The 13,779-nt window shown below is 34.6% G+C and overlaps 1 protein-coding gene across 5 annotated transcripts; it reads left to right on the top strand.

The window, feature by feature from the left end:
* The first annotated feature begins 3,091 nt into the window (after positions 1-3,091).
* LOC105217971 (leucine carboxyl methyltransferase 1) lies at positions 3,092-5,359 on the top strand. 5 transcript variants are annotated; one of them, XM_011193257.3, is made up of 6 exons: positions 3,101-3,171; positions 3,247-3,330; positions 3,424-3,713; positions 3,888-4,313; positions 4,383-4,687; positions 4,753-5,359. In XM_011193257.3, the coding sequence occupies exons 3-6, from the start codon at positions 3,495-3,497 to the stop codon at positions 4,787-4,789; spliced, it is 987 nt and encodes a 328-aa protein (XP_011191559.1). In that variant the 5' UTR covers positions 3,101-3,171; positions 3,247-3,330; positions 3,424-3,494; the 3' UTR covers positions 4,790-5,359. The 5 variants fall into 5 exon arrangements, with proteins under 5 accessions (XP_054083298.1, XP_011191560.1, XP_054083297.1 ...); XM_029043879.2 differs by having other exon boundaries at positions 3,153-3,171; positions 3,428-3,713; XM_011193258.3 differs by having other exon boundaries at positions 3,093-3,330; positions 3,428-3,713.
* The last annotated feature ends 8,420 nt before the right edge of the window (positions 5,360-13,779 follow it).

Raw genomic sequence — 13,779 nt, 5'->3', positions numbered from 1 at the left:
TATAAGGCACACTATATGTATGTATTTAGGCTTTGTTGAGTTCAAAAATTTATTTTAATTGATATTGCTGATTTGTAGTAAGCTGACTAATAGTTATATAATAATATTTGTATGTAAGTAAATTTAGTCTATTAGTTATTAGTAATAGCAGTACAACAAGTAGTATAGTAATGAATTATTGGCTGTAAGTTTAGAATAAAATAATGCATAGTTATTCATTAATCAGAGTATACTCAATACATATTTGTTTATGTACATACATATGACAATTACATATATTAAGTTTATGTATATGGATACTGTTAGATCTCCAATCGGAATTCGTCAATAAATTGAAAATATCAATACAATTGTTGCTGTTATTTTTATTGTTTTTTATGTATTATTTGAATGGATAGGTTTATGTGTGTGCTGTTGCTATTATAGTCCAGATTTCTATTCCTGCTACCCGTTCTGTGCGAGTTGTAGGGTAGAGAGACTATCAGAGGTGACACCAAGTTTCTTTGAGTTTATAAATACATATGTATAACTTAACTTAACTTAATGTAACTTTGTTTGGTCGATGCTGATTGCAGTCTTATGAGGTTAGGTGGGTTTCAAAATTTCAAAATTCGAAATTTTTGTTTGTTTTTATTAAATAGTGCATTATGTTTAAAATATTATATTATCCAAAAATATCAAATCAATAGGAGTAAAATTATAAGAGATAAACCCTTTGGAAGATACGCGCATCAGGCCACGTCAGTTTGAATGAGCTTTAAATGCGTTAATTTCAAAACTCAATTTTTAAGTCTGTGGACACGATTTCTCAAAAAGGTTATTCGTTTTAATATTTCCTTTTTTCCTTCGTTCATTAACTAGATTGAGCCATGTACTATCGAAATATTTTTGGTTTATAGATTTTAGATGAACCAATAATGAGTTATGCTGTCCAGCGCAAGATCTTTTTTTGGACACGTCATGGGAGATGAAGTGCCAACGGCTGAGTTTTCGGTATTTGTAAATAAAAATTTCACAAAATACTGTTAAAATATGTATCTTTGATATGCAGAATTGTTTAAATAAAATATATATACAGAGGTAGTCAAATAAGTGAAGCAAATCAAGGTGATCTTCGCAGTGCCCCGACCTAAACTTTATTGAAAATATTTTACGAAATTACCGACATTTGGTCTATAATTTCGTACAGCTTTTACGGCTTTATAAATCTACATATATTTTACAGCTTTTTGAAAAATTGTATGTATATACAGTGGAACTTCTCTAACTCGAATCACCATAATCCACAAAAAAACTTCGAGTTAGAGAGACTTCGAGTTATAGAATTTTCATTAAAACATTCAATTTTTGAAAACTCTGTAAAATATAAATGTTTACCCAGTTTTATTTATTTACTTCGCATAAAGTTTTATGTACATACGTTAAAACATGCATTATGTAGTTTTGTTTGTTGCAGTTTCCTATTGTTTGGCTCTTGACGTCTGTATCCCATGCCTTTGTTACAAGATTTATGCAACCCATAAGTGTAATATCATATTTTTTGTACAGGTCCATACGATATAGAGGGACTCTTTTAAAATTTTGCCTCGATTGTAAAATTTTAAATTTTGTATTGTACCCTTTTCGAAAAGTTCGATTTATGGAAGTAAATTTGTATGAAATTTGACTTCTATTGCCAATTTAAGAGTTCGAGTTGTGGAGAACTTCGAGTTATAGAAGTTTGAATTATGGAAGAAAATTTGTATGAAATTTGACTTCTAAAAGCTAGTGCCAATTCAAAAGTTCAAGTTTTGGAGATCTTCGAGTTATAGAAGGGCGAGTTATGGATGATCCACTGTATATATATACACATATATATTTTTTTATATATTTATATAAAATTAAAAAATACCTTATACCTTAAAAATACCTTAGCCTCTGAAACCCACCTAACCCATTAAGGGGATCATCCCATGTGACACCCTGTTTTTTATTTGAGTTTTTTACTTTTTTTTACGATCAGTAAATATATAGTGCTTTAAGTTTATTAAAAAAAATAGCAGCGTTTATCTGTAAGCTTAAATGCATGGAATGCACCAAGACAGTGCCAAGTGCACCCAACAAATTTCATGAGGAAAGTTTGAAAAACAGTTTTGAAGAAAACGCGTTCAAAGTTTCCAGTTGCCAACTCAGCGCTTCGAGCAGCTCCTTCTTCTAACAGCTCGTTCTTCTAAAATGGATTCGAATTTAAAAAAAATTACTACTGTATTTTAGACATGAATAAATTTTTATATTCCAGTATCGAAGATAATTTCAATTTATTATGAGAACAGTATTAAAGAGCACCCATAAATACTAGTGTCAGTTACGTATAAAAATCTATGAATACCTTTCCTTATATACTTTAAGAATCTTCGCTTATCAATTACGGGCTCCAAATTAGGAATCTTCGCATTTCAGTCACCAAAGATAATTTCTCAATGTTAATAACCATATACAGTAGAAACTCGTTTATCCGGCCCTCAGTTATACGGATTCGCGATTATCCGGACTACCAACCGCTACCAATTTATATGTATCAGAGATCTGCATTGAGTACTAATGAAATTAGTGCACTAACTCATGAGACAAACAAATTAGTGCAAATGAGTACTAATACTAATATCAAAAATTACTAAGACTCATTTCCACCAAACCAAAAAAAAAAACACATAGTATTTCTACACTTATATGTGCCGTTCATATGCCTATGCCGAATGCATATCGACAACAATTAGTCCGGTTAATCGAGTTTCTACTGTACTTCTTGGATTAAATTGTCCTTTCCAATACTCAGATTTGTCTCACAATCTATGCATAATTATCAAATTAAATACATGCAAATAAGTATCAGTCTTTCCAAAGATACTTGTGGCTTTATCAGATCAAAGCTACTATGGTTTATTATTTCGATTCCAGTATAACTCTGTGTATTGTTTTAATTTCGCCCTAAGGTAGTTGGTAATTCATTGTTTTATCCAAGACAAAAACCAAAAGTGGTGAAATGTGGGGAGAATAATATGTACATTTGACATCTGCAAACTATTATAAATAATGCAACTCTGCTTCTTTGCTTTTCTAATCCTAACAGAATTTCGGAAAATTTCCAATCAGACAACAGGAGATATAAAATGTGAACAGCGAGAGTGAAATGTCAGCCAAGGATTTGCAAAATAATTTTTAATAGAAGTCAAAATATACTTTATTGATATAATAAAATAATTTCAGAAGTTTGGTAATACATACATGTTAGCGTAATAAAGGAAAAACATCTGACTACGAAAGGGATATCACTGAAAACAAAAGTTCAAGGTTTGTGGCTGTTGGCCAAATAGGGTCGATATGTATGCAAATATTCTAAATTTCAACAATTTTATTGGATATACAAATTTGCACTTGTTTCAGATAGTTCTAGTGGCGGGATTACGTTAAGAACATTTCTGAGAGTGTATACAAGTTCATTAAATTTATTAGCAATGGAACCGCCTTCTACATTTCATCCATGCGATGAGGCTGTGATTGCTACAAATGATGATGCCAGCGATTGTAAGCGGTGTGCAGTTCGATTAGGATATTGGAAAGATGACTATATTGGATATTTTGTACGAAATCAGGATAGAAAAGCGCCTGAGATAAATCGAGGCTATTTCGCGCGTGTGAAAGGTGTCGAAATGTGCATAGAAAAGTTTCTGAAGGTTAGTGTGTACTGAAGAAATTATGATTGATTTACTTTACGTGCAGATGATTGTGCAGGTGAATCGCGAATCAATTGTTTAATAAACAATATATGAAGTGTATCATATATATGCTGAAACATATGAGTATATATTATATTTCTTTATTTAATGTATTTCATTTAATCCTTTCAGAAAACTGATGGAAATTGCCAAATTATAAATCTTGGGTGTGGATTCGATACACTATACTTTCGACTGAAGGATACACCACACCAAGTAAAAAACTTTATAGAATTAGATTTTCCAACGGTTACAGCACGAAAATGCTACACAATTAAGCGCAATAAAGCATTGCTTGCGAAAATCCATGACGAGGATGGAGAAGTTCGTCTTAGCACAACAGACTTACATGCCCCCAACTACCATCTGATGGGTGTAGACCTTAGAAATTTGGAAGAATTAGACAATAAGCTGCAGCAAGCAGAAATTGACTACAAACTTCCTACGATATTCCTTGCGGAGTGTGTGTTGGTTTACATTGAAGCACAGAATTGTAAGAATTTACTCAAGTGGATATCCAGCAAATTCAGCACTGCTGTATTTGTCAACTACGAGCAGGTGCGTAGTTATTTTTTAGCATTTGATATATATATTAGCATCTTGTAAATATTAATTTCATTTTTTAAGGTCAATATGAATGACAGATTCGGAGAAGTGATGTTAAATAACTTACGTGGGCGTGGCTGTAGTTTAGCTGGTGTTGAATCGTGCATTTCCTTGGATACTCAAATGGGTCGATTTCTGGAATGTGGTTGGAATGGAAGTCGCGCTTGGGATATGGTACAGGTTTACCAAAGTATATCCCCAACCGAACGACAACGTGTTGAAAGACTAGAGATGCTTGATGAAGCCGAACTTCTCATACAGTTATTCCAACATTATTGCCTTGTCATAGCTTGGATAGGAGAACTCTTCCAGGATATTGAGATTACGTAAGTAATTACCCTTCGTTTACATTGTCTTATTTTATTTATTTTATTTCTGTTTTCGTACACAGAGTGGAAAAGCGTATGTCATCACTGAACATTGATTAAAGGAGTGCATGCAATTATAAAAGCATTCTCTGCGATCCACAAACCCAGTGTAAAGCATTGTAGGGAATGATGACACTCGACAAGAATTGCTTAATTAACTCGGGAGCACCGTATGCTATTCTGCTACTTTTATTAACGTTATTTTTTATATTGAATGAAAAGTTTCATGGCTATTTGTGTACTTTAAGAATTGAACTATGTAAAATATAGTTTCTTTGTTTGTAAGGTATAGGCGAATTTGCAAGATACATTTTCTATGTAATTTATATGTAAAAATTTATAACAAACAAACAAAAAATCCAATTTATTATAATGTTTCTAAGTGTTAACAAAATTTGTCCTATGTTTATTTCCATAACTTCTTAACATCATATTTTCCTCCATCAAAGTATTTATCTGAGTGTGTGTCGTCGTGTTTAACACTTAACAAAAGAATCAAAATGAATACTAATAAAGCTGAAAGAGGAGCCAAATTCAATATAGTATATGTATATGTGTATATGTAAAAGAATGTTTTGAAGATAGTTTTGGAAACTCTCCATAAATAAAAATGTTTGAATTGTAAAAAAAGTGAATATTATTAAAACCATATATCTGTTGTAAAGGGAATGGTTTGCCACTCTCTCACATTCTTTGTTTTTAGGAATCAATAGGAACAACTTGAAAATGAGTAATATTAAATGTATTTGGCATTTTTGAGATGAGGTATCGCTAAAAGAATTGTTTTTGAAAATGTATATTAAAAAACGATTAACGAAAATTAATCTGGCAGGGAATTTTGGAATATACAGATTGTGGATAGCCTGTTAGCATATCATTAATTGAATATGTTTCTTATTCTTTTATTAGTAGCTAGATTTAGATGCGGATGAAAACGTCTCGGCTACAAATTTCTTCATTTTTGAATCTTATCCTCCTCGATCCCCATGACAAGCCTACTGGAAGACTATTGAAATGTCAATTTTGATAATTTTATAAAATAAAGCACAATAAGTGTGGATTATAGATTTTATATTTAACCCCTTCTCGTGAAAACGATATTGAGGATAATTCCGATGATGAAGAGACTTGGAAGTAGTATATGATAGAAAATTTTAGAAAAACAAATAACGAAAGGACGAGGAAGAGAAATCCGTCATTGCGAAGTTATACCAAAAGCATAGGCCAAATGTTTGATATGGGTTTCAAAAAAACTTGTGAATTCTCATCAATGCTCAAACGATGGTGAATGAGACGTTGAAGGATGTGGACACCATTTAATTTTTTTTGTCAGTCCTTCAACGATAGCTTCTGCAGTTTGGTTTCTGAAAATAACAATGCAAAAGCTTTTAGGCGCTGATATTGTCGTGTTGTGCTTGAAACTTCGCATGTGTTATACAAATTCTTTTTAAGTTGAGAAGTAACATGCATTTTGTTGACAATTCGACTGTTACTGACGAGGGAAAAAATTAAAGATTTTGGAAATTGCAACCATTATTAAACGCATTGTTAAAAATATGTAAATTGATTCAAAGAAATGAACAAATGCTTATTTTTTGTACAAAGGAGCAAACACATGGCAAGATGGAAAGCCAAATAAGCAATTGAGAATTGGTGCACTTTCATCTCAGTGAAGTTTTCATTGACCGCTACTTTTTTTCCATAAATATACTGGAGCGTTGGTTAGATAAAGGGGTATTAGCTCTCAAACGACAAAATATTACTAAAAAGGGAAGAGAGGTTGCAAAATGTGTGCAATAAAGTGGATGGATAGCCTCAATATCGGCTGCATCACTTCATTTCCAAACCACTAGGATATGGGATATAGTGCCTGAAAGGTACATTACTGTTTATTATCCAAACAAATATGTAATCCCAAAGTTTTTAGTTTCTTAATGTAATTTAAAGTAAAACAAGTAAGGAAGGGCTAAGTTCGGATGTCACAGAACATTTTATACTCTCGCAATTTATTTATATGGTATAAAATCAATTGAAAGTTGGGAACCCTAATATTAGTTATAAGGGAGTTAGGGAAGTTATGTCCCGATTCCGCGCACGGAGACATATTATTAGAAGAAACATATTCCCATAAGTGGGCGGAACCACGCATATTTTAAATTTTGTATACCATTTTGAGTGCAGCTCTTCTGTACCATCTATAGGCCGATAAGCCTAACCTTTTTCCTTCTGAAAATATTAGAGAAAATATTAGATGAGCATATAAGGGACGCAGCCCCATTGGCAGCTTGTCCAAAGCACAATATGCGTATACAAAAAGCAGATATGTAGACTGCACTCCATTCACTAGCATTTAATATCGAAAAGGCCCTGGAATACAAGGAGTATCTCAGAGCTTTTCTGGACACTTCCGAAGCATTCAATAACGTTTCAGCAGAATCCATTCTGAACGGTATCGAGTCTTTAGGGGTTGAACCTGTCATACGAAAGAGGGTAAAAAGCCTCTTGACCTTTAGAAGGATAACAGCAGAATGAAACGATGCCAGAACGACCAAGGAAGTTGGCACTCCGCAAGGAGAAGTACTATCTCCGCTCCTTTGGACACTGGTAGTGAATAATTTGTTGAAGATCTTGGAAGGTAAAGCCCCCAATAGAGTAGCGTATGCGGTCGATATTGTCATAGTAATAACGGGAAAATGTTCTGCGTACTATTAGTAACATTATGACCAGCACACTCAATACTGTCCAAAATTGCGCAACACAAGCAGGCCTGGGGTTGAATGCGGAAAAAACCGATCCGCTTGTTTTTACAAGGAAGTACAAAAACCCTTAATGGAGGTTCCCCTAGTTAAACGGAACAGAACTATCACGGAAGGACGCAACAAGTATCTAGAAGTTGTCTTGGACATAGAGATGCTGTGGAAGCACAATGTGGAAGAAAGGATAAGGAAGGCCAATAATGCTCTATATGCATGCAGGCAGTTGCTCGGCACTATCTGGCAATAGTGAGACCAATTCTGCTCTATGGTGCTATTGTGTGGTGGACAGGCATAACGAAATCAACTTACCGAAAGTCAATGGAAAGGGTTCAGCGTATCAGAGCGCTCTGTATAACGGGATCTCTAAGAACCACCCCTACGGCAGCTCTTGAATGAATACTTAACCTGCCTGCGATAGATCTCGTTACCGAAACACTCTTCCCACTGGGAAAGAAGGTGAAAGTGAACATGGAAAAAGACGGCTGGCGTAAGGGAATGATAATCTCATGCAGCACATTGAATATCTACACGGATGGTTCGAAAATGGAAGACGGGGTAGGTGCGGGAATATACTGTCCGGAGTTAGGTGTAAGGCAGCCTTTTAAACTTCCGAACCACTGCAGTATTTTTCAAGCGGAGGTGTTTGCTATTGGGAAAGCCGCAGAGCTAGCCCTCAATACTGCAGCCGGCTATTCCAAAGTCAATACCTATGTAGACAGTCAAGCAGCAATCAAGGCAACTACCTCGGTGTGCATTTCAATCAAAAGTGTTTTGGATACCAGGGTGGCAGTGGTGAGAGTTGCTAGGAACACGTGTCTTCACTACTACTGGGTGCCAGGACATATATTTTCTCCTTTTTTGGACTGTATAAGGTAGTACCTAAAAGAACGACTCTAGAAAGTTTCCTTGATATAGCTTTAGTAGTTTACGAGATATGTATAAAGAACTTAATAGGGGTGGGGCCACGCCCACCAGAAAGCCAGAAAACTCAAATTTCATTATAAATATGGGCGTGGTTCCGCCCACTTATGAGGCAAAAACCATATCTCCAAAACTACTCAACCAATTTCAATGAAATTCGGTTCATAATATATTCTTGGCTTCCCAATGATATGTTATGAAAATAGTCCAAATCGGTTCACAACCACGCCTACAATGGACTTTACACGATATATATGCTTAATACATATGTGAGTCAAATTGTATGTTATATTAATAAAATTAATTAAATAAATATATTATTAAAACATATTATATAAAATATTCGGTTACACCCGAACTTAGCCCTTCCTTACATGTTAGCTCTTAGATTGTACTCAGGACTGAGGACTTTGAAACTATAAGTCCTCTTCATTAATTATTATCAATAAAATATTATCAATATGACATTCTAGGCTACATCTAACTTGATTCCTATCGTAACTTGTTTCTCTTCGTTTTGCATTGCAAAGTCCAACTTAAATTCGTTCCTTTAGTTATCCTTCCAACTGCGTTCTAACATAACTATTACGCAAGTAGTTCAGGACTTTATCTGTCTGCTCTTATATTTCGTTTGACTAAATTGGCTTCAATGGATTATTCAAGTTGTTGTTGACCACTGAAGTTTTATTGTCCGCCCGGATTATTATCGCCTTAAATTTAAACGAAGATCGCAATTTTTCTAGACAATTGATTTAAATATCCTTATCGAAGACGATCCCATAAAAACAAATCAAATATAGTTGTTGTTGTTTTCGTAACGATTATCGTGACTCCAATTGGAGAGGAATCATAAGACTAGTTGTCATTGAGGGCATCAAACGGGTCGGCCCATAGAGAGAAGGGTATTAGATGAGTTGGGTTCATTGCACAAGTAAAGAGTTGGCTAGTGTCATACTGGGACTCATTGCATGCAGAATATGTGTTTGATATTTCACTCTTGTTTCTCAAGGCCACTCGAGTACATCGTCTAAAATCTGAGGGAGTCGAGAAAGGGATAATGGCTCCGTCGTGAATAGCGTTTAAAGCGCGCTGAAGTTGTCTGTGTCCGAAGTCTAGTCGACGTATTGTTCGATGACTTCGAAGTACTTTAAATAACCTCTTGATGCATTTAGGAGGCAGTTCTGCTTCAAGCAGATGACTGCAGGGATGGTTTCAACGAACATAATCATCAGAGTATATGGTACCTGAATTCCTGGTGGTGTCTGGTGGTGATTTTTACTATATTATTTAATATTAAAAAATTAGTGCTAACAAGTAAGAAAAGGCTAAGTTCGGGTGCAACCGAACAATTTCTACTCAATACAATTTATTGATATATTTTTATTAAGATAACACACAATTTGACCCAATTTGAAAATCCTATAATTAGGTATAACTTCCCCTAGTTGTCACCCGATTTTAACGATTTTTGGTACAGAGACACAATATTAGAAGAAAAATATTTCCTCTGAGTTAAATTAAGATACTTGAGAGATTTACCGAAATTTTCGGTGAAAAATTACCATAGGGTACTGATTTCTTCATATTCGATATTCGGAGCTTTGAAAAGTTATAGTCCGATTTCGACAATTTTTTTTGTGATGCCACAGACCATATACAGAATTCTGTAAAGTTTTATTTCGCTATCTTCATTGGTTGCTTATGTTTACATTATAAAGTGAGGGAATAAGATGGAGTTCAAAATTGAGTTACATGGGAAGTTGTCGTGGTTGTGAACCGATTTTATCCATTTTCCACACGTGTGAATTTTATTCGAATCGGTCCAGTAGTTCCTGAGATATGGTTTTTGACACATAAGTGGGCGATGCCACGCCCATTTTCAATTTTGTAAAAAAATCTGAGTGTAGCTTCCTTCTGCAATTTCTTCTGTAAAAAAACTGACGTATTTCGTTAGTGAGATAATCCACTTCTAGTAATTTTCAACCTAATCTTTGTATGGAAGGTGGGCTTGGTTATTATCATATTTCAACTATTTTCATGGTGTGTGATGGGATACGTAAGAGAACCGACTGCAGAAAGTTTGTTATATAGCTTCATTGATTTGCGAGATATATGCAAATAACCGATTCGGGAGCGGAGCCACGCCCACTTCCCCAAATAAAAATATATCCAAATATGCCCCTTCCTAGTGTGAACCTTTGTTCCAAATTTTACTTTTATAACTTTATTTATGGCTTAGTTATAACACTTTATGTGTTTTCGGTCTTCGCCATTTTGTGGGCGTGGCAGTGGTCCGATTTTTCCCATTTTCGGAAGCAACCCTCTCACGGTCCCAAGGAACATGTGTTCCAAGTTTCAATAGGATATCTCAATTTTGACTCAAGTTATCCGTTGTACAGACGGATGGACAGACAGACATTCGGATTTTGACTCGTATCGTCACCAACCCTACATCTAACTCGTTTAGTTTTATGACTTACAAACAACCGTTATGTGAACAAAACTATAATACTCTCTTAGCAACTTTTGTTGCGAGAGTATAAAAGTTAATTAAAATCGGTCCACTACTTCCTCTAGCGGTCAATATGTAAGATTTCTCAGCAAAATTTAGTGAATTTTGAATGTACTGCAGTTTGAAAATGGAAGGAATCCATCCACGAATTACCTACATATCATACTATACGTAATGATTTCCATTATTCCAGTGTATTTTAAGCCGAATATATTGTTGCAATTATTGGATTACATCCGAACTCTAACCTTCTTCATTTGTTTATTATTGGAATTCGACTGTATATTGTCGTCTAAGTGATGGCAGAGTTGAGCGCTTCTTTCAGCATCTCCAACGATAGAGGTCATAGGCGCGTGAAGCACTAATTTAAATGTTAATTGGAGGGTCAAAAGAAAGTCGGACGCTTTAGCAGCGGTTGAAGAAATTATACACACTTTTGTGCTCAACAGAAGGTCCAAGTAGATTAGCAATCGTCGTCTTAAGGCGTTTGCATAATTTCTAATTATTTCACTTGAATCTGTAAGAACATAAATTTATGCGTATGTACATACATGTGTATGTATGTATGAATGTGTGAGTGATATTGCGATGTGAAGGGCTATTCCAAGTGAATTTATCCAGTTACATGCATACATACTACATAAATCACACAACTACTTTTTCCATTATTTAATTAGACCTTTATGTGGCTACTTCTGTTATTCTTTGAATGAATGCAGCTGGTAGTGTGCTCGTAACTGTGTTAATATTATTATGTTATTTCAATTACATTAGACGAAATCAATTACTTTTAAATATCAACAACTTGTTGTTTTTTATAATTTTCTATAGAAACTTGGTTTACTATATTTTTTTTTTTTAATTTGTGTGTTTAGTAAACACTGTTTAACTCTTTTATATCGATTTCGCAATGATTTTATGGGAAGTTTCTGTTTAAAAACTTATATATGAGCATGAGACGCAATCTTAACGAAAGACTTCTAAGGGGCCATCCATAAATTACGTCACACCTTGAAGGGGGGAAGGGTATCATTCAGAAATGACATTGTGTGACAAGGTGCAGGTGGGGTCAAAAGCTTTGTGACATCACATTTTAAAATTTAGGGCAATATCGTTTCCCGCTATGCTGCGCTCCTGGGTGCTAGACGACTGGCTGCTCTGTACCACGCCGATCACGTAGCAGCATAATTAAGTATCTATTATTTCTTGACTATTCATTCGTTGTCTCTGTACTTTAATATTTAACTAAATGTTGATTTTATTAAAGATTATTCAATAAATATGAGAATAAATAGAATAACCTGTTTTTTTTATTTTATGATAAATCTATAAAATTGGAATTGGGGAGGGTAGAGTTCAAAATGTGACAACGGGAGGGGTTAAAAAGTCCTTAAATTCGTGTGACGTAATTTATGGATGGTGGATCATTCGAACGAACATTGTTGCTAAGAGACTATTATAGTTTTGTTCATATAAGGGGCCATCCATATATTACGTCACACGAATTTAAAGACTTTTTAACCCCTCCCCCCCTCCTTGTCACAAGTTGTCACATTTTGAACCAATTTAATGGATATATCATAAAATAAAAAAAAAAACAGGTTATTCTATTTATTCTTATATTTATTGAATAATCTTTAATAAAATCAACATTTAGTTAAATATTAAAGTACAGAGACAGCGAATGACTAGTCAAGAAATAATAGATACTTAATTATGCTAATTAAAAGTACTTCAGAATACTACGACTTAGAAATTTATGACTGTTACACGGCAGAAGACAATTGTCAAGTAAACAATGGGAACGAATAAAGTCACTGCGCCGGCGCGAAGCATGTACCAGGAGCGCAGCAGAGCGGGAAACGATATTGCCCTAAATTTTGAAATGTGATGTCACAATTCGTTTACAAATTGTTCAACTTTATTATGAAAATTCACGTTCTGTCTCGAACGTCGAGATCTTAAATTGAAAGCGTACAAAATACAGCAAGTGTAATAACTGAAATCGCTCGACCTCCCTAAGCGATATTGCTTCGCTCTATGGGCTGTTGCAAAGTACCTATTCAGCGATGAGAACCTTTTCTGGCTCAATGGGTATTTAAACAAGCAAAATAGCCGCATTTGGGACGAAGAGCAACCTGAAAAGATTCAAGAGCTGTCATTTCATCCAGAAAAACAACGGTTGATGTGATTTGTGTGATATCATACCGTTAGACTTTTTCCAGTGGGGGTATGTAAAGTTTAAAGTATATGCGGACAATCTCGCTTCGATTCAGATCAAACATCACGCGTGTCATTCGTTAGTTACCAGTCGACAAGCTCGAACGTGTCATCGAAAATTGGACTCAAAGAATGGACCATCTGAGATGTAAATTTAACATTTGAAAGAGATAATCGTTAAAAAAAATAAATGCATAAGAATCTTCGTTCGCATTAAATTTTAATTTTTTGTGTTTTTTTTTCTTAAAAAAGTGCGTTTATAATGTGCCTCGTTGCCAAAAACTGAAACTCGAGTCATACATTCCCCTTTATATCTGAGATGTCTTAGTAAAATTAAGTGATCGTATGCATAAAATGAGCCTTGGTGACTTACGTAATTCTAGTGGACTTTATGCCGAATATACGGGTGAAATTGTATGCTATCTTTATAAAATTAAATTGCTATAGTAAAAGCAAGTATGTAATTGGTTTCGGGATTTCATATTTGGTCTCTTCTGCATCTCTAGCAACAGCCAAACAATTGGTTGCCAGCGCTCGTAGTAGTAGTAAAAAATGACTAATAAGATATTTTCAAGTTAACGAGTTGGAGAGCCAAGCGTAAACAAACTGAAACTTTTGAATGTTGGTTAATGTGAGAGGAA

Source organism: Zeugodacus cucurbitae, chromosome 3 (assembly GCF_028554725.1).
Source record: "Zeugodacus cucurbitae isolate PBARC_wt_2022May chromosome 3, idZeuCucr1.2, whole genome shotgun sequence".
Lineage (NCBI taxonomy): Eukaryota > Metazoa > Arthropoda > Insecta > Diptera > Tephritidae > Zeugodacus > Zeugodacus cucurbitae.
This window is presented reverse-complemented; position numbering and strand designations above follow the sequence as displayed.